Here is a 27,787-nt window from a genome sequence, read left to right as displayed (position 1 = left end):
AATTATCTGTCATATTTCCTTTGTTTCCATGGAAAGCTGATCAATCCAAATGGTTGGGGTGGCCTCCTATGTGTCCAATGGGGGATCTGCCACATACATTTCCCAAAGTATAGCTCACCTGACAATCGCTGGAGAGGTTGTATAGAAAGATGTCTAGAATATTGTCATTAGTGTGGCCACAGGTGATATTTGCTGGTTCAAATGATGCCTTTTCCTGCAAAGAAATATTTATGATTTGGCTTAGCATCCGAAGTCCCCAAAGCTGAACTAAGTTCTTTTAGTTGTTAATGTTTTGAGAGTTTTATTTTCTATTTAAATTATATGGTGGTGTTTCTCTTGAATAGTCTCAGCATTTCTAAAAGAAATCAGTTATTTTTTTTCCTAAAATATCTGCACAGTTCATGCCTTACCTTTTACTCCCTTCTTCCACAGTCCCTGCTGTCTACATAGCTGCTAGAGAAGTGTTTCTCAACCTGTAGGTCATGACCCCTCTGGGGTTTGCATGACCAGTTCACAGGGGCCACCTAAGACCATCGGAAAGCCAGATATTTGCATCTTAATTCATAACAGTATCAAAGTTACAGTTATGAAGTAGTAATTAAAATAATTTTATGGTTGGGGGGGTCACCACATGAGCTGCAGCATTGGGAAGGTTGAGAGCCACTGCTCTAGAGGGCTAAGGATCTGTGCAAACATAACCTGATCCATGGAGATGCCAAGCCAACCACAGCTGGAGGTGTGGTCGCATCCTCATGGTCCAGCGGTTTGTAACTTCTTTGTGCTCAAGGTCTACACTGCCCTGCGTTTTGCCTACCTGTGTCCATGTGCTGCAATGACACTAGTTAATAAATCTTATGAAGAGGTCTTAGTTCTCACTACAATCTTATATTTCTCATGCTCTCTGCACTGCCGTAGTATTTAGCATACTCTTGCTCCTGGGAGGCATTCGGGTAGAAAATACAGCTCATGAAGAATGACTTTTCCCCACAAGTTCCAGTGAAAACCTGACCTTTTAGCCCTGTTTAATTTTATTCCTGAAAGGCACATTCGAATCGGAGAGTCGAGGGGAGGTGGTGAAACTCAGGGTGGAGGAGTGCAGGGATGGTGTGATGCTTTTGAGATGCTGATCATAGGATGTGCAGTTCTCATCATGGTTATAGAGCCATTGATGGTGTCAGTATAAGATGCTGCTCATCACTGAGAATTGTAGGTGTGAACTGAAGAAGTAATGCAAACATTCTGGGTGTCCATACATACATGCATGTATGCATACATACATACGATTCAACAGGTCATATGTCCTAAAAAGTAGCCCTTCCTCTTGATTTGCTGCAGAACTATCCCCTAGATCATGGTCTGGAAGTGCATGACTTCTATCAAGATGCATAACTTGGGTACCAGAAGAATTGCTTCTTAAATGCACACATCAATTTGAGAATCTATATCATTGATTGGATTCCTTGTACTGAGACCTTGAGTGAGGAGGGAAGGCAGTAGATGTAGAGGCCAGCAGGAAGACCTAGTACAGGAAGATATGGTTCTTGTGTGTGACTTTGCAGAGAGCTGAAAGACTTAAGCCTGACACGGCACAGAGCAAAGCAGATGGGTCATGCAGACTCACGTGCTCGTCGGCTTTTGCTTGTTCAAATCTTCCAAGACAGTGCCACTGAGCTCTGGGCCTCGCCTGTACAAAGCGGTGATGTAAAAAGGACTTAGTCCTTTTTATCTTTCTTTTTCTTTTCTTCTTCTTTTCTTAAACTGTGTTTCATCTCTGAGTTGAATGGAGACAGAAAAGATAATTAAGAAACTTTATCTCTGGCTGCTGTTCCCTAGAGGCTCATCGATAAAATCTATAGAAAAGAAGGAGTTTAGGGCCCAGTTAGACACGTGTCCTACAGGGTTAAGATGAAGTTAATGGTGATCTTAAAGTATTCGATCCACCTAATTAGCAGAAATACTAATGAGCCACCCAGCTGCTTTCACAAATCCAAAAGGAATTTTAAAACTAGACTGACAAGTGCTTGAAAACAAAATGTTTCCTTTAATATATCAAAATTCAGTTAAATCCAACATAGACTGAAATCCTCTTTATGTAATTTACAGACTAGGCTGAGAGTGATAATTAGTTACAGCTCATATATGGTCCAGATTTAAAGTGGGTCATAGCAATGTGGTGGCAAGGGTCCTCAGAACGGTCGAAGTGGAGTATCTAGGTGATAATTCTGTGGGAAAAGTCACTGTGGTTTAGTAGAAGGAACTTTAGCATCCCGAGTCAGGAAAACACAGACAAGGGAAAAATCCCTTCCAAGTACGATGAGATACCAAGAATTTGTGGGTCAAAATTCCAGGTAGGTAATGGAGCATAGTAATGGAATTCTCTGGAACTTGAACTAGGTCTGAGTTATAGGTGAGGAGCAAGACTGAAGGATGTCCAGAAATGGACTAGTAACAGCACAGCGTGTGGAGCTTGGTGTGTTTAGTCAAATGTAAAATGGCAGGATGTGCCACGAGGTTGAGTTATGAGTGCTTTCCAGAATTCCACGGGTAAAGAAAAACATTAACCCAATTTATGTTAATGGTTAACGTTCTGTAAAAAACAAAACAAAAAAATCTATATAAGAATCATTTTGTGACTGTGAGTAAAGTTATCGACATTCTAGCCCCAAAGTAAAGAAGTAAACTGCTGTGGTCGGCCTGTAGAAGGGGACGGTGACCACCCGCTGTTGTCACAGATGCACTAGCTACTGCCTAAAGAACCATTCTGGAAATTAAAAGATGTCATGAACCTATGGAAGATTTAGTCTTATAGAGGCCTGGTATTGTTTAAAAAGAAATAGGTACTCAAGCCCGACATGGGCAAACACAGGGAAATACATGATCAAGGCAGGGTGCCCCAGCTCACAGAATCACTGTGCAGCATTCAGCAGCTGTGCTTCCCTGCCCTTCCTGCTTCTTGTGTCTAGTTGTGTTTACCAGACAACTCCTCAGAGCTCTGCTCTGGGCTTCCTGCCTTCTGCATTTCTTAGAATTCTTCCGTCCCATTGCTTTAAATATTACCTCTCTTCTGATAACAGGAAAGAAAATGACTTCATCTCTGGGCTCCAAACTCTCTTCACCAATTGTTGTGTGCTATCACCATTTAACTCAACTGTTCAAAGTAACTTTTGGCTTCTGCTCCCCCACACCAGTCTGCAGCTCCTGATGGTTTTCCTCTGACTGTAAAGGACAGCAGCATGTACCTATCTGAACAGCCAAAACACTAGTAGTTATTCCTCATTTCTTAGTTCTGGGGCTCTAACATTGTTCCCATCACCAAACACTACCATTTGCCTGTGAGTTATCCTGGGACAATTGTGCACTATGTCAGGTCTACCCCCACCTCTCTTGTGTGTTCATCAGTATCTTGTCCTTGGATTTCTACACAAACCTTTCTTCCCTATAGAATTTATATATCAGCAAGAATCATCTGAAAAGACTCATGTGATCACACACTACCCTGTTGGAGACTGCTGTGGCTTCCCCATGCACATAAAATAAACCAAAATCTTACAGAAACAAAACAACAACAAAAACCAAGAACAAACAACAGTAGGCTGTCATGTAGCACAAGCTGGCCTTATACTTGGTGTGAGAAGTTCAAAGGTGACTTTGAACTTCTACTGCTGCTATGCTTTTTGTGTTGTCTTGCTAGCCCTTATTTTGTAAGTCTGTGAACTTTGAAGTGATTGGGAGTCAGTGTAATAGGTCTCATTACAGCACTGTCATCTACCTATGTCATGTACTTCTCTCTAATAAGGACACAAGCCTTCTGATGAGTTTTTTAAATCCCTTGACAGCCACATTGGGGGCAGAGAAGAAAATAACACCTAACATTTTTCCTGCTGGGTTTCAATGTGTAAACAAATATCTTTCTAGATTTTGGAAGGAGCACATGGTACCTGCTCTGGAGACATTAATTTTTTTCTTTCTCTTATTTTGCTTAAATTTGTCATTATTGTCTCAATGTGTATATTATTGTCTCAACTGTGTACATATTAAAAATATGAGTGATATTGCTTATCCCGATTGGCCAGTGCACTGCGATTTCGTAAAGACTTGTCTTCCCCAGCCTCCTGGCAGTTATGGCTCTACTGATTGTGTCCTGTTGTGTTGTATTCTTCCAGAGGATTTCAACAAGCTGTGCTCTGTCCCTCTGGTAATTCCTGGGAGACCAGAATATCCTCCCCCACCCATTGGCCCCCTTCCTCCAGTTCAGCCCGTTCCTCCTGGCTATCCTCCTGGGCCTGTGATTCCAGTCCCTCGGCCACCGCCAGAATATCCATATCCATCTCCGTCTCGGGAACCACCAAGTAAGAGTTGCAAAGCCATCTACGTACTTTCTCTTGCATTAATAGGCCCTATTTTTGGCTTATGCCACTTTCATCTTTAAATATATTTTCGCCAATTACTAAGTAAAACATTTTTGCATAGTTTTATGAGTTTCTTAGTTTTCCTGTTTTGTAAATAAGAATGAAAGCCTGGTATGTTCCAGAGTTGAATGTCCTTTTGTTATTGATATAATCAATCAGATGTGGGAGTGGTATGGGAAAGACTAAAATCGCATTCAGAGAATGAATTAATGGCAGAAGATACATGATATTATACCTTAGGTCATTTAGTGTACAAAGCAGTTAGTTAACTGCCAGGACACTGAGAGACATGTCTCAGACAGTATTCTATCGATGTGAAGAGTCACCAGGACCACTGCAAGAGGTTTAGCCCATGATGGTCATGGCGGAGATCATGACAACAGGCAGGCAGACGTGGTGCTGGACAGTAGTGGGGAGATCTACAGCACCCTGCTGCCCTAGTTATTTCCCCAAACTGGAAGCTTAAGCATGAGGAGGTGGGTGGGGTGAGGAGAGGCAGGCAGAAAAGTCTCTGAGCCACAGCACCTGCCCTCCTGTGGCAAGGTACAATGTGCTCTCTGAAGGCTCAGCCTTGGTGGCACCTGCTTTAGGACTTGATATCTTGTTCACTATTGACAGATTAAGAGCTGATGTCATGGATGTGAATAATTTTGATGGGGTTCAATGCTGTTCTTCTAGGGGTTCTGCCTTTCAACGTTACTGACTACTGTCAACTGGTCCGCTATCTCTGTCAAAATGGGCGCTGCATTCCAACTCCCGGTAGCTACCGCTGCGAGTGCAACAAGGGCTTCCAGCTGGATATACGTGGCGAGTGCATCGGTAAGCAACTTGCCACTTGATTGACACTGAGAGACATGTCTCAGACAGTATTCTATCGATGTGAAGAGTCACCAGGACCACTGCAAGAGGTTTAGCCCATGATGGTCATGGCGGAGATCATGACAACAGGCAGGCAGACGTGGTGCTGGACAGTAGTGGGGAGATCTACAGCCAGATCCTCAGCAGAGGGAGACAATGGGCGTGACTTGAGCATTTGAAACCCCCAAACCCACCACTAGTGACACGCTTCCTCTAACAAGGCCACTCCTACTCCAACAAGGCCACACCTTCTAACCCTTGACAAGTAGCTCCACGCTCTAATGACCAAGCATTCAAATCTATGAGCCTATGGGGGCCATTCCTTTTCAAACCTCCACAGTCTGCATCGGTTGTCTACTTCTGTTTTAACAATCATACAGCCTCACACAGTGGCTCTGAAGCCCTCTCAATCCAGGGGTTAAAAGGTAGGTGCAGGTAGGGCTGGATCTTCAGAACCTCTTGGAGAGAAAGAATTTCCTGACCTCAAATTTCTCAGACTCTAGAGGCAAGGAGGAGAGTGTCTTCCGTATAACACAAGGACAGCGGGACTTCTGGGCCCGACAGCACTCTGCTGACGTGTGCCCTCTTGCCTTAAAACACATGTGTTTCTTAGCTCAGTCAGTTCTTGCTTTCTCAAGACTGTTCATTTCCTGCTCATATAAGGATGCTTCTAGAGGTTATCCAGAGTGAAATGGGAGAGGGAGAGAGGAGTGTGTGGCTCAGGGTCAGACTTGACTCTTCTCCCAAGATACCTGAACACCAATAAGGCTTTGCTGAATCTTAGTTTATTCATAAATAGCAGTGTAGACCAGTGGGCTGCGCTACAGAGCATTTAAAGCAACCACGGTACTTTAGTACTAAAGCTATGGAGACCACCTGAGTACGTGGTCATTGAGAACCTCCCTTTAAACAACCACCTATCTCCATATATTTTGTTCTTACATTTTTAATAAAACAGCAGGAGATGCTTAGACATGAAACAGACCTTCTTTGTATTAAAAAACAAAAACAAAACAATAACAATAACAAAAAAAACCCAAAACTTTAGTGTCTTTAATTTTTTCCTAGTTCTGGGAGTTGAAGGCAGAGTTTCATACATGCCAGGCCAGTGCCCTCCCCTTACCAACACCCTAGTGCACGTCTCTTTTTACTTGTTTATTACTCTTTTTTTTTTTTTTTTTTTTTGAGAAAGCGTCTTACTAAGTTGTCTAGGCAGGTCTCGAACTTGCAGTTGTCATGCCTCAGACTTCTAGCAGCTGGATTAAGAGCCCTATACTTTCGCGTCTGTCCGTCCGTTCAATTTTCTTAGGCCAGAATCACATAAGAAAACAGTATTTGTTATCTCAGAGTATATTCATACTCTCTGAAAACGACACAAAGAACAAGTTCAGGCGAACTGCTTTACCAGTCTTAAAATGGGTGAATCCGGTGGCATACTGTAGTGGGAAGGGAAAAGATATGTCACTATGCAATCTCCTTTCTTTTCTGAGTTTTTCTTTGTTGAGAAAGGGTTCCACTACACAGTGTTGGCTGACCTGGAACTCAGTAGGTACTCCAGACTGTCCTGTAATTCAGAGGGCCATCCGCCTGGGCCTCCCAAGTCCTGGGATTAGAAGTGGGCCCCTCCACCACCCGGCTTTGCTATTTTCTTATCTTAAAGGAAAATGTTTTTTAATTTGTGAAGAAACCTATGAAGCCCTAGACTTGTGAGCTATTGTGCACACTTCCACTGACATGCTGTGTTTTACAGATGTGGATGAGTGTGAGAAGAACCCATGCACTGGTGGAGAGTGCATCAACAACCAGGGCTCATACACCTGTCACTGCAGAGCTGGCTACCAGAGCACACTCACCAGAACTGAGTGCAGAGGTAAGGCTCTTGGGGGCTGGGGTGTGTCTGTCCCAGATGAAGGCTTGGCTTGTAAGGAATCCAGTGAAGCATAAATGCAAGAGGCTAATCCCCTCACCCCCACCCCCACCCCTACTCTCACTCCCAGCCTCATGGCCCCACACCACCTGATGGGTATTGTTTTGTTTTGTTTGTTTGTTTTGCCTTATTCTAAGCCTCACTTCTCTGAAGGTGTTGCTACAAAATCTGGCAAACATCCAGATATTTTGAAAGCTCTCTGTGTGCCAGGAGAATAGCTTATTTTCACTTCTTTTGAGTTATTTTTTCTGGTGGTTCATCTTCCACCCAGGACTTAGGGGATGTGGTTTCTCTGTGTAGCAGAAACTGGGGAAAGCCTCTTTTAGGATTACATGGCATTCGTCTCTCCATAGAAAGGAGGATTCGGGGCTCTGCTCCAAGCAGAGGCCGGCAGCCAACAGCAATATCACCTAAAGGTTGCCTGAAATGGTGATTCTCTAGTCCTCCCTGAGGCCAGCTGCTGAGAGCCAGCCCTTGGCAGGCTCCCCCGCCTTCTGTATACACACTGACATTTCAGAAGCACCTTAAATGTCTTCTCATCAAGGTTGCCCCTCAGGTTTATTTCTTTTTGTTTTACTAAAATATAAAAAATTAGCAATAATATTTTTGAGAAATTTGGACATCAGTACAGTGTTTATATAATTTCCACCTCTCCCTCTTCCCCTTCAAAATCCTCCTATGCCCCTTCAATCCCCTCTCAAACTCACCACTTCTTCTTTAATTATTGTTTACATGCACACACACACACACACACACGCACACACACACAGTCCATGTGGTGTTGCCCGCTTGTAAGTGTTTAGGGCTGGCTGCTGGGGAGGCTTGTCCCTGAAAAATGTCCCCATCTCAGGTGCCATTGATTCCCTGTAGCTCTTCATGTAGGTGTGGGATCTTGTGAGGTTTCCCGACTGTCCATGTTGGCAGGTCATGTGTTTATTCCTTAAATAATTTATTACGTTGTTCAATATGCCTTTGGTTAGATGGCATTCATGCATTAAGTTCCTATGGTGAAAATGAGTAAGATATATGTCCAATTCTTTAAGAACTGAGAGCTTCTTTAATCCCAGCACTCGGGAGGCAGAGGCAGGTTGATTTCTGAGTTCGAGGCCAGCCTGGTCTACAAAGTGAGTTCCAGGACAGCCAGGGCTACACAGAGAAACCCTGTCTCGGAAAAAAAAAAAAAACCCAAAAACAAAACAAAGAAAAAGAAAAAGAAAGAACTGAGAGCTTTATCTAGATATTCAGCATAGAATGAATTGTGTCATTTATTCTGAAAAACTAGATTAAATAAGTGAGCTAAGCGAGCACTTAGTTTTTAAACACAGGGCAGGTAGGGAGATGTCTGCCGCTTAAAAATGTGAATCTACTAATACAAGATGGTTATTTGCCTCCTTTAGCAAAAGCCCTTTGTGTAAATTGAGCAGGTTTGGTATTCATCCCTGAAAGACTTTCATAATCTTTGAGTTTGGTCAGATTTGGAGACACATCACCATCACTGTAGTCCGGTACCCAGGCCAAAAATGTCAATATGGAGAGAAAACAAAAACCCAAAACTTGGAAGCACAGTCTTTCTACACAATTCTATTAACAGCCTACAATCTGAACCATAAATCTGAATAGGTAGAGAGGCCCTTGATGCCCCAGTGTAGGGGAATGCCAGGGCAGTGAGGTAGGAGTGGCAGGGCACCCTCATAGAAGCAGGGGAATGGGGGATGGGATAAAGGGTTTGAGGACGGGAAATTGGGAAAGGGGATAACATTTGAAATGTAAATAAAGAAAATATCCAATAAAAAAATCTGAATAGGTTGAGTATTTAGCTGATTTAAGAATCTTCTTACTGCTTCAGCTGTTAGTTAACGTAATGTGAGTGCCAGTGGTGTCTTGGACATTTCTCAATAGAAGAAACTACTGTTAAGGGCTTGGCTGCTCATAAGCTATAACAAATTGTAGAGCAGGGATTGGCTGGAGCAAGGGCCTGCGGGGTTAGGGCCAGGCCGTTACCCTCCACGTGGGGCTTGGTTAGAGATGAGGATGACTGCGGCTCCCCTACCATATCCTTCATGCTGTGAAACTTACCAAGCGTAAGGGCGCACCTGTGGTGCTTGGAGGACAAGAGTCTCTGCAGGGAAATCCAGGAGGCTGTGCTTTCAGCTCAGGCGCTATGCTGGGGTCAAAGGGGACAGAAGAGAAAGAAACACCAGGAGGCAAGTTTGAGTGATAAGCTTTTATGCTGTCTAGATTTCTAGAAATGCACTGGATCCCCCATGACATTCTGAAAGTAGCGAGAAAAAAAGATGAACTCTTTTTCTTGTTTATTTTAACCTCAGAAAAAATTATAGAATGTTAAAATCGGTTCAAGAATATGTGGATTTTTGCTATTTTTCTTTGTAGAGCAGGACAGGTTTTAGTGAGCATTAAGAATAAAGGGAAAGAAAAAAAAAGAAGAACTCAGAGGGGTTTGGCACAAAGATCAGACAGAAGAAAAGCCCAGACTGCTTCAGCTAGTCCAATGGCTCACACAGAAACCGCTGTGGGATCAGCCTGGAAAGAGAATGCGTAGGAGGGTCAGCCACAGACACCGTGCAGACGCTGGGCAGACAGGATAACTGGACAGGCCATAACTGCACATTCCTCGCTAGGGTGTGCAGGATGCTCGCACTCAGGGCCTCCACTCAACATGGAAGGGTTGCTCTGAACCAACTCCTCATAGTCCTGTTGTTCTGGGAACAGAAAGCAGGAATGATTGTATGCTGCAGGGACAAGAGTGTTTTTGCCATCCTCTGTAATGTTCATCCATTTGGAGTCCTTAGGACAGGAGGGACAGAGCCAGGCTACCCTGATGTCTACCAGGTGTGGGGTTTTAATAATGAAATAAAAAAGTAGATTATGTCATTTTAACATTCCTGTCATCATCATCATCACCATCATTAAGTGGGAGAGGGAACACCCTCCACAGGAGCTTTGTTTGGTAGCTAGAATAGTCATAAAGTTTAAGTTAAAAATTATATGCCTGCTCAATGAAACTATACTTGGTCAGAACTGCTGTGAGGCAGGTGGACATCTTGTAGTTATGTGGAGTGTTGTTAGGAAGAACTGAGAAATATCTCAAAAATAAGATAAAATAATGTTTCTGTTATTATTTCTGATATTGTTATAAGATTTACTTTGAATCATGTTTGAAGTGATGTCAGCCAAAGTTCAATATAAATAAATTCTCTAGAAAAATGGTGAAAAATTGATTCTCTTCATATAGTTGAGATCTAAACAGTCTTAATAAAAAGTCAGAGTAAATGTGACTTCTAAGTTCTTTTCTGCCTCTTATCTTTCTGACATTGATAATCCTGTATGCACAGATGATGATGTATGTTATCAAACAGTTGAAATCCTAGATTAAGGTTATACCTTTGGAAATGGAGGTTAGAAAGAGAGTAATTCCAAGCCTTCCAAATTAACTTTTATACTTTTTAAATTTTAACCTTAGACATAGATGAGTGTCTTCAGAATGGCCGGATCTGCAACAATGGTCGCTGTATCAACACAGACGGCAGCTTCCACTGCGTATGCAATGCGGGCTTTCATGTCACGCGGGACGGAAAGAACTGTGAAGGTAATGGCGGGCCTACAAGGCCGCTCCCCTCACACTGCAAGTTCCACATTCAGAGTCTTGAACAAGACAGAGTCAAGCGCTGTGTGAAAGGTTGAACTGTCAAAAGTGTTTCACATATTTCTTTCTGAAAGGCAAACCTAAGTCTCCACGTTGTCTACAATCAGTCACACATACTAGCAGCAGTGCATGTTTGAAGGTACCTTATGGTGATGACGCTCTTTTGGAATGTGCCATTACTTCTGAGTTCTATGCAATCAGAATTTGCATATTGTGGAGTTTTATATGATAGCGACAACAAAACAACCACAAAACAGTGTTTATGCCTGTATCTTCTTTGGTCACTTATAAATCTTTTGTGCAAAGTGCCTGCCAGGCAGTAAGCCCCCTAACCATGGGTGGGCATGGAGAATTGTTTTGAGAAGAACTAGGGGTGTGGAGAGCCAGCCTCTTATCTTGACTTCTGAAGTCATCCTGTGATAGGCTTTCCCCTGTGGAATATGTATGAGTGCTGTGGGTGAGGTTCCACATTGTGGGCCTTCAGCAGAAACTAAAGAATGTTCTTTATCGTGTTTTCCAACCTCCTTAGGAAAGATCCCAAGAATCTGTTAATATGTTGAAAGAATTTCAAAATTGTTCTTAGGAACATGTTTGGCAGAATATTATCTCGGTGATTCAATCCACAAACTTAAGGCCAAAATTCCCAGTTAGGGTCAAATCTATTATTTTTTAAATAAAAGAAATAAAGAAAAACCATAAATTGTTTTAGTTTGACTAAAAGCCTGTGAGCGAAGGCAGGTCATGTCCAGAGGTGCAGGCCTCCCAGGAGAGCTTCATTGCTCACAGACTAGCATGCCCATGAAATTAGGAACTGTCTCTGTGATCAAAGGGACCTAAATATTAGTAGCTCAGCTGGATCCCAAAGGCGAGTCTAGCACTGACCATATCCAGCTCTGCAATATCTACTTCAAACTGCTTGAAATGGCAAGCTTTCTTCTACTTTCTATTATTCTTTAGATGACTGTTTTTAGAATTTCACACAATGTATTTTGACCACACTTTCCCTTCCTCAAGCCCCTCCCAGGTCCTCCCTCCCCTCCCTACCCACCCAACTTCATATTAGTTCTCTCTATGGTCATTTTTATTTTTAATGAACCAAGATTTAGTCTAAATACATTTTTATTCCCAGTAGCCTTAATTTTTGTTTCAGTTTCAGTTTCTCAGAAACAAGGCTGGGAACTAAGGAAGCTAACTAAGTCGTTAGCGCCCCTTTTGGTTTGGGGACCAGTGACCTTCAAAAGGATCCCACTATCCCCTGTCAAAAGAGTCAACCTGAATTTTCGACACCTGTTTCACATGACTTCTCTTTTTGTATTTATCATATGGATGAAAATTAGCCTTAGGCTATACTAACAAAAACTGAGACAGAAATGTGAAAAGCTAGCGTTGTATCCGGGCCTGCCTTCCTCTTCTTCTCAAGACATTGCCTATCTCTCTTTCTAGATATGGATGAGTGCAGCATCAGAAACATGTGCCTAAACGGAATGTGTATTAATGAAGATGGCAGTTTCAAGTGTATTTGCAAACCTGGGTTCCAACTGGCATCAGATGGCCGCTACTGCAAAGGTGGGTGCTACAAAAGTATGCTCGCTGCCCGCTTTTCCTTCTCCCTACAGCTTCTGGAAGATTCTCCCCATGTAGAGTTCCCCGGGGCCCTGCTTTGGAGACCTGACTGGTATTCCTTCTTATGTATCGCTGTCCAAACAGCCACAGTTAGTGAAACAAGGCTAGTCTTATTTCAGAGAAAGCATTTGGGTTCTTCTGGAGGGGCCCGGAATCAGCTGAGGTGTGTCGTTTAAGGAGCTGAAGCGTTAATCTGTTCTGATGGCTCTGAGTTTTCTGATAAAGCTGAGTTCTGCCTTTTCCTTCCAGCTGGGGATAAGGACAGCTGGGGGTGATGCTTCTTGATCATGCCCTTCACCCAACTCATCCCATCTTCCCCTGGGGGTGGGGGGGAACGCTGACTTATTTGTGGTGCTGTATCCCTTCCTGGTTCATCTAGCTATCATAAGAAACAACAATGAATTTAGGCTTTACCAAGTTATGTAAGTCAAGGGCGAGGAGGAAGAGGAGGAGGAAGAGGAGGAAGAGGAGGAGGAGGAGGAAGATAAAGGACAAAGCAGAAAAGTAAACCAGGAGTCAGGGTAGCCTGATAATTTTGAAAATAATCTCATTGCTTCAAGTATTGTAAGCAAAACTTGGAAGTTCCATTTGTGCTGTATGGGGTTCTAACAAAAGTTGCTGGAGACAATTTTGTTCCTATTTGCTGCTGTATAGAGTCAGGAATGAGTAGCTGTTACATGTAGATGCAAGATACCAACTGGAGTCATTCTTCTCAAATCCTTATATGCAGTGTCAGTCCAGGGTGTCTACTAAGTGGCCAGGAGCCCCTGTTCATAGCATCTGCTGCAGAAATGTAGCCCAGGACACTGCAAAGGCAGCATAAAGTCACAGGGCACCTCTTCTGACTGTCCCTAGTTTCCAGCTCTGGTTAAGGTACCGTGGAAGAAAGCCTTGTATGTCTTCAGTTCTTGGCAAGGTGTGCACTTTCTCCAACCTTTAAAGAGCTTCCAGCTCTTGGCCGTTTACCTGCATCCCCTGTGACCTTCACACTAGTGGCTTGTAATATTGTGAAAATCCATCTTCAGTAGAGAACAAACAGTTGACTCTTTTCAAAGTTTGAAGTAGGAAAATGGTTTCTGTACACATTGAACTCTGTGCCAGGAGGAACTGACATGGAGAAGAGAGTTTTGTGACATTCTGCAGTAAGATAAAGTGTCAGGGTGTGCAAATTAAATACTGTACATGTGGGAAAGAAATGGGAAGGGCGTGACTGATTACTGGGCTATTTGGAAAGCTGAGGTATGGTGACCAAAGTGGCAGCCTCTTGGCATTAAATTATGCTGTTTCAGAGGACGTTATGACCTCAAAGATGAATGTAGGCTCTGAAGCCGTTGATGATCATGGAAATTGTGATTTTATGTAAATAGTGCTGTTGACTCAATCGTGTGGAAGAACTGATAGTTGCTCACCTGGACTCAGCATTTTGTATTGAGGGGAGGAAGAGGAGAGGAGGAAAGGAGAAGAGGGAAGGAGAAAGAGTGGGGGAAGGGAGAGGAGGGAGATCAGTTTGTATCATTGGCCTCATCGTTCTCCCCTAGTGTACAGAGCTCAGATAAACACACTTGGGGGAGGGGGAGAAGGCAGCCACCATATGCTGCTTTTCCTTGTGTCATGTTTCTCTTGCTGTGGGATGAGATTTTTCTCTTCATCTGTCATCCTGAAGCCACAAACACATGATGGCTGAGAGCCTTGTTACCAGAGCCTCTGCCAGTTGAGAGACTTCATGTTCCACTATGAAGCCTTTCAGGCTGCTGTTTAGAATATAGTCTTCACTGTCATACTGTTGGTCTCTGCTTGACCAAAAAGATGCCTGAAACAAATGAACCAATCTGAGTTCACATTCTTAAATATAACTGCTGTTTTTAATACAGTCTGAACATGAAGTCTTGGACCACCAGGATGTATTTTATGCCAAATAACACAAGCTAAGTAAAACACAGAGGTGCTTCACTCTCAATTTGCCTTTTTAAGGTCAGGAGAAAGGAAATAATTGCATGCTCTATTGTATATTGTAAAAGGACTGTTGGAAAGTGACTTGGTTCTGAGCATCCTTGTTTTTTCAAAACTCAGTTTGGGTACCCTTTCTACTCTTAATGGGAGAATTCTCTACTATTGTTAATGTGAACTCAGTGACAATACTTAAGGATATGCATATGATACTAAAAATACTCAGCAGTGCTTTAAAAAGATTTTCCCAAACTTCTAGTGTCCTTGAGTGTTGTTCTGACCAAGGGCTGTCATCAAAGTCACCCTGTATTTCTCTCTGTTCTGTCTCTGTAGTGCTCCCTCTGGCATTTAATTAATGTCTGCCTCTTGTTAAATGTCCCAGGGGTCTCAGGAGAGGCTGGTACTAGCAGTGGTGCCAACCTGGGTGTTGACTGCAGAAAGGAAAAGCTTCCCAGCACAGTCAAAGATGCAGTGTATATCAAGCTAGATCCAGGCATGGCTACAGTGGGATGTGTTACCCAGTGTCCTTTGCCTTCTAGTGGCTATTTTCCTCCCTACACCAATTCTGCTTGCCTTTTGTGTTCTTGTATTTTCTAGCAGGTATCTTGGGAGGGTTCTATTAAGATGACTTTTAATAGAAAAGTCCCAAGCTTGGCTGACCTCTCTCTTTCCTGTCTTCGGAAGAACACCGAGCAAGCATCCCAATAGCGTGCCGCTGTGGTCGTAGAGTATCGTTTTCCACGGTACCCATGTTCCAGTGTTACCATAGTGAACGTGTTCAATGGTGTTAATGAAATGCTTCCTCATGCTGCAGATATCAATGAGTGTGAGACACCTGGGATCTGCATGAACGGACGCTGTGTGAACACGGATGGTTCCTACAGATGCGAATGCTTCCCCGGATTGGCTGTGGGTCTAGACGGACGTGTGTGTGTTGGTAAGAAAAAAGCCACAGCCTGATTTATTATCAATACTCCCAGAATCATTAATGCTTATCAATTACAAATGTGTCCTACCCTAGCAGGTGAGATACAGTGATTTCTACTGAACAATGATTTAACAAATCCATTTCTCTTCTTGAATAAGTTGGACCCTCATGTTAGAAATAGAAAGATAATGTTAAGTAAAGGAGAGGCTGGGGGAGTCCCCATCTTTTCTTCTCTTTTTTTCTGCCCCAACTATATAGCTGTCTTTAATTTTCTCCCACATTCTTTTCTGGATAAAAGTCTTTAGAACTGGTTTGTACATGTATACCATTTTATGGTGTGCATTTTAATAGAGAATTAAATGTCCAAGGGAAGTGCATGATGCCACAGAAATGTGGATAATTCATAAGCATGCAATGACAGTTTTACACGGCTTTGAGATTTGTTAAATAACAAGACTTTTATCCAAATTATTTCTTAAAAAGATACTCAGTAAGCCCTTTGATTTAGGAGAGGATTGGGTGAAGCTGGAAATTCCTCCTCTAGAGATAGAGATAACACAGCTCAGTTGACCAACATCTGCAGGTTTATATAATGAACCTTTACAGATTAAACTTCCTCCCTTTTGGAAAGTAGACCCAATTTAGACATTCAATAACTGCCTGTTTATTTTTTAGTAAGCCCCGTTTCTAATAAAGGTCTTATTTATCACCATGTAAGATCCAGCCTTCATGCAGTGTTTATAAAGTTCCTGCTCTGTGCATGCCTAAGGAAGACAAAAATGAATGAAAAATAATCGCAGCACTTAAGGGCCTCACAGTTTGCTCTACTACGATCACCAGAGGAAACTGGTTGACGTTGGCCATTGGTTCCCACTGCTCTGGACCCTAATGGGTTTTTGGAGGTTTATTTTTTTTATTAGTTTTAATTTTTTTCTCATTGTCAAGCACTGAAAACACAGGCATTCTCTGTGGCTTAGAACAGGGCAATGGAGAAAAAAAGGCAACTTTGGCTTCAGTGTGGGGCTTTTATCTGTTTAAAACGACAGTCCAATGATGGCTACTTCCTCCCATTTAGACACACACATGCGGAGCACGTGCTACGGAGGATACAGGAGAGGCCAGTGCGTGAAGCCGTTGTTTGGCGCTGTTACCAAATCGGAATGCTGTTGTGCCAGCACCGAGTATGCCTTTGGGGAGCCCTGCCAGCCGTGTCCTGCACAGAATTCAGGTAAGTGGCAGCATGGAGGTGCCTCATCCTGCCAGCCTTCTGCCACCATCCAAGGGCCTTGCTTTCCTATAAGTTACCAGGAAAGGCTGTGTTATGGTCCCAGGGAAATCTTGTAGACCCTGCTGGGGTCTTGGCAGAGGCTAGTCAGTGTCTAGGCATATGTTACTCTCCCTATCCTCACTATTATTTGCCATAAGCAGTTCATGTGCCTCTGTAGGAACCACCCCACCTCAGTCCTGGTCACACTCCTGGAAATACATGCCGTTTCAGGACGCTTGCTTTTTGCAGGAGATGACTATTAGAAAAGCAGAATTTTACACAGTGTAAAAGTAAATAACTTTCAGATGACCTGAATATTCCCAACAGCTCCCCAGAAGGCCATTTGTAAATTGTGTTCACAACCCACATGTTGATTCTGGTGCACTTTTCTTAAATGGCTTTCTTTATTCAACCTTAGGGAAAAAGTCTTTTTCTACAGTTTAGGTGGCATGACTAGTGAAAAACAACCAGCCAAGTGAGTCAAAACTCTGCTGCCCAGTTCACAGGCAGAAAGACTTGGGAGAGATTAGTTATGTGTGCATAGCTTTGCCCACTTAAGTATTTGAAAAAGACTTAGAATAATAATAATAAAAATAATTATAAAATGAGATTATATGGACAAGGAATTCTTAGTGTTCTGACCTACAAAATAAATTTCCCTAGGTAAACTAGACGGTCCTATGCAGATATAATTATTTAGATTCATAAAGAAAAAATAGTTTATTGAAATATGTTGAGCTGCCTCCCATATGCAAATTGTGTGTGTGTGTGTGTGTGTGTGTGTGTGTGTGTGTGTGTGTGATATACAACAGTAGAAAGGGCTGGTGAGATGGGAGGAGAGAGAAAGTCATGAAATGTTTATGTCATGAAGGCAGAAAGAGGGGCCTTTTGGGAGAAAGAAGAGAGCCAGCAGGAGAGAGGAGGAAGGGTATTAGAGTAAATAAAGCTGGCATACATTTAGGAAGAAAACAATGTAACTTATTGAAATGAAGGTGGTTGATTTTACTCTTTCACTATTATCGTAAGGTAGCTTGGCAGTTGACTTCTGTTTTCCTAAGATAAAGCTAGGGCTAAACCAAACAACCAACCCAAGCAGTTAGTGAGCGTCCACATAAGATTCAGTTATTTCATCTCCTTCCTAAGTAAAATCCATTAAAAATTATCCTAAGTATGATCTTTCAGTGCTTTGTAAATAAAAATAACCTTTGAAATTAAAGTGTTTGAAATGAATTTCATAAGAAGCTAAAGGGAAGACTTTAAAGGCCATAAAGGATGCCACTGGAAGGAGAAGGTTGCTTTGGCTGGGAATAACTCACAGACTATCTGTATGTTGTCAAAAACCAGTTAAATACACCTCTAATTCACTTCAAATAGTCATTGGAACAAAATGACTGCATAAAACTCTACAGTCGTATATTCTGTCCTTGGTTACACTAATTTTTCAAAGTGCTTTTCTCATAGACGTTGAATTTATAAGACAGATGTGTGTCAGTAAAGCTGTAAAAGATGACAGTGCACACATACTGTGAGCAAAAACATACTGCACACAGTTCTTGGCTTTAACATTTTCCCCTCTGCACCAAGAGCATCTCTAGAGAGTGTTTGTTCTCAGGGGAATGACATGGGTTTAGGAGAAGGTCACTAAAGAAACACAGTTTCTTGAAGCAGTGAGGCTTAGCGGAAGCTAAACCGGAAGCCCCTGTCACTAACTTCTGGCTCATATCTGTGCTTTAGTGCCTGAGGGTATTTGCATGGAAAAGGTCCATAGGGGAAAGCTCTTCTGTCACCTCAGTGGTTGACAGGAATGTCAAACCATGGAAGATCCTCTTAGGCTCTCCCTCATCTCAGGAGAGGGTGATCTAACAGGTACCGACAATCCCTAGAATCTTGTAGTCAGCTGAGGGAGGAACTGCCACCATGTGAATTTCCAAGGTCACCATGGGCCGTGCAAGCCAAGCAGACTGTGAAAAACCACGCCACTGGCTCCTAACCCGATGTATGTGGTTCAGCAAGCCTTCTTGTCCCTTCAACCTCCAACTAGTTCCCTCTCTTAGAAAGCAGTCAGCCTTGAGTGCAACTCTGGGGTGCTTCGGTGCTGCCTGCCACGCTGCTGCCTGAGGCACTACCTTGGGATAGCTTAGGAAATGGTTATTAAGAGTGTGAACTGCCTGTGTTTATGTTATCACATTAAACCCAGAGAGCTTCGGCATGGAATGGGGAAGAGCACCCAGAGGGGAGGGATTTGCTTCTAGCCATAAGTATGTTAGCATTCAGATCCCTTAATTACACAGAGGAGTTGGGCCTTGGCCGGTGGCAAGCACAGTGACCACGCTGTGCCTCTGTGTAGGCCAAGTAGCGGCTAATCTGAATTAGCCGTGAGAACACTGTCCACAGAGTCGCCATGGTCTTGTCTTCTTGCGTTATTATTCAGTTCCGTGACCACGCTAATAGTTGAGAGTGTGAGAAGATACCGAAGATACATTTTTGTTCTGGTTTTGTTGTCATCATTCAGTCTCTGGATTTTAAATACACAGTGGCTGACATTCTCCTTCTTGTCCCATTTTGGCCTCTTTTTAAATGCTTTAAAAAAAAACAAAACAAGAACATTTTAGTGCTTATTACAAAACATACACTTTGAAGGACTAATTTTTAATGGTGCTTTCTTGGTTTTAGTTGGTTGGTTCATTGGTTAGTTTGTGTGTGTGTGTGTGTGTGTGTGTGTGTGTGTGTGCAGCTTTTCTTTTTGAGACAGGGTCTCACTATGTAGCCTTGTCTGTCCTGGAACTTAGTGACCAGGCTGTCTTCGAACTTAGAGAGAGCCTCTTACCTCCGTTTCTTGAGTGCTGGGATTAAAGGTGCATGCCACCACACCTGGCTAAAGGATTCTTCTTTTTTTAATTTTATGTTGTCCAAACGTATTTGTCTACCATCATCAGAAATAGAGCAAGTGTTTATTCCCTCTAATAAAGTCCCCTCCACCATGTGCAGTCTCCGTATGTGACTCTGATTCTGGCTGCCAGAAACCATGGGCTGGCAAAGGTCTGTCTCTTCTCTGGGCCTTGTATAAAGTCTGGTTCCAGGTGCTTGCATTTCTCACCGTTCACCATTACATCCCTCTGAATGCTGTGAGAGTTGTCTATAACGCTTCATAAGTACTAGAGAGCTGATTCTGTCACAGGTTTGGGGAGCAATTCTGCACACCTCAGTTGATAAGAAAGAGAGAACAATCTAAACATTTATCAAGAGTTTTCCTGTGGACTCACCATGGAAAATGAACAGTGTCCAGATGATTCACAGCTGTACTTCACTTGAGCTTGGATGCTCTGCTGTGTTCTTGTGAGGAGGGCCCAGAGAGTCTGTGAAGGACAGAGGACATGGGAGAACCTGATTGTACTGGAAAAACAGCTAGAACAGAGAAACAGAACTATTCCCAGGATGGCAGGGAAAAGTTTTATTAACAGCGAAAAAACCACATTTTTAACAGGCACATTTCACTGTACGTGTAAAGTGTTCCCTGGTGAACAAAATGAGTTGTAGGAAAAAACACCCTTTCCAAAAGAGCTTTGCCCAAGAAATTGCTATGTGTTCCCTGTATCCTTCAAAGTCACTTTCCTCAGTGGTGCGGAACGCTTAAAACGCTTCAAATGAAAGCCCCGTCTAAAGGGAGCCCCCAGGAGTTCCTCCTGTTCTGTTACCACTTTAGCTTGCTTCTCCTTGCTCTGGAGGAAATGATTGTGTGAGCCAAGGGCAGAATTGACCTGTTCTGCAAACAAGGCACTCATTTAGTATCTGATAATTTATTACAGCGGAATATCAGGCACTCTGCAGCAGTGGACCGGGAATGACATCAGCAGGCACTGGTAAGGAACCACTCTGAAGTTTCCTGACTTAAGCATGTGTAAAGGCAGAACTGAGCCTTTTGTGGGTATCTAGTTACTGTTGTGACACAGTCTGGCCTGACACCTTGCTGACCATCACAGGTGATGCCCCCTGCCCCCTGTGGCAGAGCTTCTGTGGCACCTTGGTGGCTGTGGGCGTGGGGCTTTCTCACTGGCCTTTCCTGGGGACAATTTGTGGAGGGCTATAGCTGAGATACAATGGCTGGTGTTACTCAGTCTAGAGAAGCGGCAGCCTGAATCTTTATGAGTTTCCATTACCAAATACAGCTGAGGATTTTAGATTAGACTAACAGTTATCCATTCAGACTAAAAGATTTCTTAACTCTAAAAGGTTCGGTCATAAGATACCACTTAGATTTTCTATCAAGAAATCATATCAGCCAGCTGAGTTGGAAGAAAATAAATTGTATGTAGAAATAGCAGAAATGTAGGGGGTCACTAAAAAGAATAGAATCAAAAGAGACCACTGAGATGAGGGTAAAGATGGTGACAAGAAGAAGGACTTCCTCACTCATATAAAACTAAGCAATTTGATTAGGGGGTTCTGGGGGAAATCCAGACCTCATTTTATATGTGGATGAAGATGAGGAGGGAATAGTGATGAAAAGGGGGAGTGAGAAGGGTGATGATGGAGGAATCAGTGAGGGAGTCAAAAGAGCCGTGGCAAGGGCATGGGGATGAAGCAGATTACAACCTTGACTGATAAAGACCATCCATCCATGTACCGCCACTTTGTCGTCTCCCTCTCTGGTATTAGAGAGGTCTGCTCAGTATGTGTGAACACAGAGGAGGCAGTGTGTAGTCTCCGTGGGACCAAAGATGAGGCTCTATCCTGTGAAGAGATCTACTGAATGAATTCCCCACACAGTGGACAGAGGGGCTTGCTTGAACACCAAATTTGGAGCCAGGAAACACATGATTCATACTTTAATTTGATGATATTGTTGAACTTAAGAACTTAAAGCAAGGGCATGATGTAATCACCTTGCTGGCAGAATGGGAGGCAGGAGCAAGAGGGAAGAGGTGGTGACATGCCAGGGACTTGGGCCCTGTGCATCCTCTGCCTTCATCCTAGTGCTTGGACCATCCAGCACATCTTCTTCAGCCTAATTCAGGGATGATGGGTGATCTATGGTCACAGCTCAGATGCCAGTTTCCCTATAGGGTCTTGAGTGGGGGAAGATGTGACTCATCTTACAGTGGGCAAACAGAGGGGAGTTCCCTCTTCCAAGTGAGCCCATTGGGAAGCCCTAAGGTCACTGTGCATGCTGTACTCTTTCGTGTTGTTGTCATTTAATGTTTGTTTTAGAATGTGATTGACTTTGAATTTTTTGGTGGTGCAGATATAAACGAATGTGCATTAGATCCTGATATTTGCCCAAATGGAATTTGTGAAAATCTCCGTGGGACCTACAAATGTATATGCAACTCGGGATATGAAGTAGACATAACTGGGAAAAACTGTGTCGGTAAGTTCAGCTTGCTTTCTGTGACGTTTCTGGTGAAGAATCACATGACAGATTCACTTGGTAAAAGAGAACCTTGCTAAGTGTAGGAAATGCAAGTGTTGGGAGCCTTTCTCACATGGCTACAGAGCCATTCCACTGAAACAGTTCTCCCAACTACTCATTAGATTTAATCAGAGAAAGTACAGTTTGTTTTCAGTAATGATGACTCTACATTGGTTTTAACAAGCACCCTTTTCCATGTGATAACAACCTTTAATGAAGGAAGAATCCAGAAACTAAGTAAATCATTTGGTTGGGAATAAAACAGTCAGCCTAGGGCATTAGTTTTTTTTCCAGCATTCTTTAGTTGCCTAGAACAGTATTTTCTGAGAACATCTTCTGTCTGGAGCAACACACAGCCTTGTGTTTCCTGAAGTTGGGCTTTTAAAACCAAGATATGTGTGCTCTTGGGTAAAGAATGCACATATGTAAAGTGGTGCATTTTTTTTATTTGAAGAACAAATACACCTTTATGGAATATGAAGCAAATTGATAAGTTTTAAGATAAACTAGAAACATTTCAGATTATATATTTTTATTTCCATTCAGGGCTTTGGGGTTAGGCATCCCACTTTTACATTGGTGGGATTTTTAGAGCCAGAGCTGGGAAGGAACTCCCTGTTCAAGGAGCTGATCTATCTAACTTTGAAGCAAGTAATTGATTATTCAGGGATAATTCAGATTGGTATAAAAGTCTGTTCACTGTTCCAGCCTGGCACACAGCCTATCAAGGATCAGTAACTTGTTATATGTACACTGAACTCCACTACTGCTCACACAGCATCTGACTCTCCATGGGCTCGGACCCAGGAGAAGAAAGTCCCTGTTTTCATATGTCCCTGGGTCTTTTGAAGCCTCCTGGTATTTGGAACTCTTGGAAAATAGCTGTGTTCCTTATAGTATTCTGATAGACTTTCCATGTCCATATGCTCAATAGAAACATTACTTCTTGTCTGATTATTCTCATATTTTAAGCAATATAAATGCATATAATATATACACATATAATATGAACATATAAGCACATATATAAAAATATATTGTCTATTAAAGTATATTCACTCTGTGGTTGGAGTAATTTTACATGGCCTTCTCCTCCCAGTACTGGATTACAGATGTATACTATCATATTGAGGATGCTTTCTATTTGTTTAATTTCTTAAAGCAATAAGATTAGTCCTTTTGATTCTAATGCTAAAAATCATTTACAGAAGTAAAGATAACTAATTTTCAGAGAATCCAAGAAGTGAATTAAATAGCATCCAAAAGCTTGGGGCTTTGTAGACACTTAGTTTGGACAAGAAAAATAAGCTCCCGTGTAGGGTAAGCCAATGGAACAAGAGTCTTGCCTCTTTGGTGGACTTGACTATACCATTAGGAATTTAAAGGCCTGACCTAAATGGCATTGGCTGTGAGGGACAAGCTCTTTCTAACATTCCCATTTGTTCTTTCTAGATATTAATGAGTGTGTGCTGAACAGTCTACTTTGTGACAATGGACAATGTCGAAACACACCTGGAAGTTTTGTCTGCACCTGCCCCAAAGGATTTGTGTACAAACCTGACCTAAAAACCTGTGAAGGTATCTGTGCTTTTTTTGTTCTCTCACCACACCCCCCACTCTCTGGGAAAGCCATTAGACCTTAGAAGTAAGTTAGAATCTATGTTAGCTGATCAAGCCAGTTCTGTTGAGATTCTCTGCTTCTAAATGACACTGCACAAACTCTAGCCACAGACGGCACTTACTTGCATTTAGCATTTTGCCCCTTCATCCGTGGTGGTTTCAGGGTGTTCATTTCTATTCGACTCTAGCTGGCATTTTCACTTGCCATCACTTAGTAGATGAAGAAAGTGTTGTGCATGTATAATTTGAGTCTATAATTTTATCCAGATTTTTCTGAATACAAAGACTCACTCATGTGCCAGCTTCTATAATAAAGAAATATGCTCAATTAGTATTTTGACATTTGACAACTAGTTTGGCAAAACCTGTTTAGGCCAGCTTTACTATCTAATGAAGGCCAAAGTTGAGGTATGCATTTTATGCTTAAGACCAACTTTCAGTAGTAATGGGGACCTGGTTTTGTTTCAGACATTGATGAATGTGAATCGAGTCCTTGCATTAATGGAGTCTGCAAGAACAGCCCTGGCTCCTTCATTTGTGAATGTTCTCCTGAAAGTACTCTGGACCCAACAAAAACCATCTGCATAGGTATCTATCCTTCTGAGAATGATTTCTCAGTGTTTATCAATAATACAGTTGTCTTGCACTTAACAGTTGTTTTGACTGCCACAGAAGTTCAGATATAAGAGATTAAATGATTATTATTCCCTGTTTCATAATGCCACTCTAGCCATAATTCTAGTGTATACAATGAGTTTTTTTTATAAGATTCTGTTAAATGTCTGTCACCCCCTCTTTCTGCAGAAACCATCAAGGGCACTTGCTGGCAGACTGTCATCGACGGGCGCTGTGAGATCAACATCAACGGAGCCACCTTGAAGTCCGAGTGCTGCTCCTCCCTTGGTGCTGCGTGGGGGAGCCCGTGCACCATCTGTCAACTTGGTAAGAGAACCGGTGCATGGCTCTGCAGCCATCTCATTGGTCAGTCCACTGACTTAGGTCCACGTGGAAAAATTTAAAAATGACCTTGATTAAAAAAAAAATCCCTGAATAGGACCTACAAAATATCAAGGACATCTATTTTATGTGATTCTGGTCAGGGTACCATTTTCTCTCCCTATGTGGTCATGTGATTAGCTTGTGGTGCTTCCCCTGAAGCACCAGTTCCTGCAGGCTGGGTTTTGCTAGCAGAGAACTCTCATTGGTTCTCTGCTTTTATTTCTGCGGTCCTGTGCTTATTCATGGCAGCAAATTCCAACCCTTGTCCCAAGCCCTCCCTCTAATTGCTTCGCTTTATCATGACTGAGAGTTCTAGATAGATGCCGTTAATACTGTTTTGTTTCCCCACAGATCCCATATGTGGTAAAGGGTTCTCAAGAATTAAAGGCACACAATGTGAAGGTATTTCTTATTACTTCTAAATCGTGCATCTTTGTGTGTATGAAGAGTGTTTGTGTTAACATGGCCTCAATAAAGGAGTAAAGGAGCTTCCCTGTGAGGGATATGATGCAGAAGAAAACATTACGCAGAGCCACAGAACAGAACTGATGTTAAATGCTCAAGCCGCTGCCAGTGTTAGATCACTATGGCCAGAGGACAGCGTGGCTGGATAAGCTTTAGAACAACTGTGCATCTTTTGGAGTGGCCACGTTTTCAAAAGGCTATCTGCAAATCAGGAGCAAAAAATGCAAGACATTTCTTTCTTTTTGCAAAGACTGTAAAGTTTGCATTCGTGGCTAGAACCCCACCCCTTTTATTATGGTTGCTTGTTTATTTGTCTCACATTCCTGGGTGACTTAGAGGGGTGAACTCAGTTGCCTCTGTTTTCAAGGTCCATGTGGACCCTCTCCAGTTCGCTGAGGTTCTTTCTCATGGAGTCCTGAGTAGATATAGGTCACGGTGACTAACATAGCCTGACATGACACAGCAGCTGAAGTATTTTCAAAAACAACAGTCCCATATGTGGGATAAAATGGAAGGTTTTTTTTCCTGTTAAAACAAAGAGGAATCCTACAACCCCCACCCAAGGGCTCGCTTTCCAAATGATGACTGAATCCCTTGGCTTTTTTTCCTGGTTCAGACCAGCCGTTCATAACTTATCTGAGCTTAACAGCACATTTTGGTATACAAATGGCCAAGGAAAAACTCGGAGGAACAACCCCCTCCAAAAGTAGGTTAGACTCCATTTCTGTTTAGTTTTCTTTCAAGAAAACATTGAGACTTTTTCTCAACACTCTTGGCTTAGAGAGAGACCTCTTTAAAATAGATGTGTGTGTGTGTGTGTGTGTGTGTGTGTGTGTGTGTGTGTGTGTGTGTGTGTTAACTAAGGCTCTCAAGGCTCCCTCCTTTTGGCATTTAGATTGCCTTTCTTTGAATTAATTCAATGTTGTCTGTTTTTCCAAATTAAGTGCAGAGAACACATTGCCCCATGAGGCAAACTGGGAAGGATCAGTAGGCTGGGGCAGCACTGGTGGATGACAAATGGATGGTCATGCATGTTGGCCTCCCTCACCCAACCAACCACGTGGGCTCAGTACGCCTTCACTGGCCCACATGTCCCACAGCAGGATTTGATTTTCATACACTCAAGTTCAAGCCTTTTCCTCTTTGATAATTTTTGTCTATTTCTAGTCATCTTGTCTCCTAATGCTAGCTATAACTCTCAGACCCTTACTTACCAGAGCTGTCCCCCAAGCCCTTGGCCTCTGTCTCTACAGCTCAAATACAATTCCCAAGGACCAGTGAAAAGACTTCTGGCTTTAGTGAACATGCCCACTGCTTGCCATTAAGACACATCAGAAGTTAATATGAACTGTTGGAGGCAAGCTAGGGTTTTGAACTTATCAGGTTCAGAAAAGGCCCTTTCTTTAGTAAGAATCATTGTGAATCTATGAGTAGGATAAGCCAGGATTAACTTATACAAATATACTGACTTAATGCTTCCTTTCTTTTTTCTTTTTCTTTTTTAGATATCAATGAGTGTGAAGTGTTTCCAGGAGTATGCAAGAACGGCCTGTGTGTCAACTCCAGGGGTTCATTCAAGTGCGAGTGTCCCAATGGAATGACTTTGGATGCTACAGGAAGAATCTGTCTTGGTAAAGATAAATAAAATTCAGTTAAACATTTGGACACAGACACCCCCCACACATACACACATATGCATATACATGTGCACACACGGCCCCGCAGATTCAGCTCATCTGCTAGGATCTAGGGTGGTTTTCTTGACAAACTGTCTTCCTAACTCTGCTAAGGAAAGGCTTTCTTCTGAGCTAGTCGTTTCATTCCTCAGCTCAGTGCTATTCCCAGTTGCTACTGTGCTGCTGCCCATATGCCCTGGGCTATAGGATACAGGCCGAGTTGCAGAGGGAAGAACATTTGCATGTAATAGGGAGCTGCACCCTATTTCTTTTAGCCTTGATCTATAACTGACAGATAGGCCCTTATAGGAAGCCCCCATTGATGTCAGGAGCAGAAATCTTCCTAGGAAAGGGAGTTGGGGGGGCAGCTAGGAAATAGGGATATATATCATCTCTACCAGTTGTATGTGAATCTTCGTGCCAACTGCTAGAGCCCAGGGGACAGGACACATCCAATCATCTAGTCATCCCATCCCAGTAACATGGAAGAGACTTGAAGTCCTCAGAAGGATGCCCCATGACTCTTAGCTGTTGTATCTGTCTGACTCCTAGTGTTATGACTGTCAGTGTCTTGCTGCTTAGCCTTTGACTCTGTAAATGATGTCACATATAGTACATCTCTGATGCTGAATCAGACTGAAGAATATCCCTGATGAAGACTTTATGTGCTTACAAGGCTATCAATACAGCTGAGGAATTTTGATCATTTACAAATGAGAACCAACCTTCAGACATAGAATTTGAAAGTGTTTACAATATGGAACAGAAGGGAAGTTCAGAGCTCTGAGTCTTTGGTAACTAAGGATATCAGCCAATCCAAACCCAAATCTTTATTTATTTATGAGGGACCTTGTTCAGAAGCATCCCTCTAGAGTCTCAACTGAAAGACGGAGTTTACCTTAAATTACCTGCCTCAGTCTGTGAAACTTGGACATAGGGCAATTCAAATGCTTCAGAGAGATCTTTTTTAAAAAGACACTGGGTAAGTTGAACA

The 27,787-nt window shown here is 42.6% G+C and overlaps 1 protein-coding gene across 2 annotated transcripts in view; it reads left to right on the top strand.

Annotated features, from left to right (window-relative positions):
* The window catches only part of Fbn1 (fibrillin 1), a 206,071-nt gene that overhangs the window by 113,402 nt on the left and 64,882 nt on the right, over nt 1–27,787 (top strand). For both annotated transcript variants that reach the window (XM_021156745.1, XM_029472540.1), the window contains exons 11-24: nt 4,164–4,349; nt 5,088–5,228; nt 7,018–7,137; nt 10,676–10,801; nt 12,302–12,424; nt 15,243–15,365; nt 16,432–16,584; nt 20,430–20,483; nt 21,866–21,991; nt 23,486–23,611; nt 24,122–24,241; nt 24,458–24,595; nt 25,004–25,054; nt 26,623–26,748. In XM_021156745.1, coding sequence (XP_021012404.1) covers nt 4,164–4,349; nt 5,088–5,228; nt 7,018–7,137; nt 10,676–10,801; nt 12,302–12,424; nt 15,243–15,365; nt 16,432–16,584; nt 20,430–20,483; nt 21,866–21,991; nt 23,486–23,611; nt 24,122–24,241; nt 24,458–24,595; nt 25,004–25,054; nt 26,623–26,748 — 1,713 coding nt within the window. The remainder of the gene's footprint in view (nt 1–4,163; nt 4,350–5,087; nt 5,229–7,017; nt 7,138–10,675; nt 10,802–12,301; nt 12,425–15,242; nt 15,366–16,431; nt 16,585–20,429; nt 20,484–21,865; nt 21,992–23,485; nt 23,612–24,121; nt 24,242–24,457; nt 24,596–25,003; nt 25,055–26,622; nt 26,749–27,787) is intronic.

This window comes from Mus caroli, chromosome 2 (assembly GCF_900094665.2).
Source record: "Mus caroli chromosome 2, CAROLI_EIJ_v1.1, whole genome shotgun sequence".
NCBI lineage: Eukaryota > Metazoa > Chordata > Mammalia > Rodentia > Muridae > Mus > Mus caroli.
Note: the sequence above shows the minus strand (reverse complement) of the source record. Positions and strands in the feature narration are given on the sequence as shown.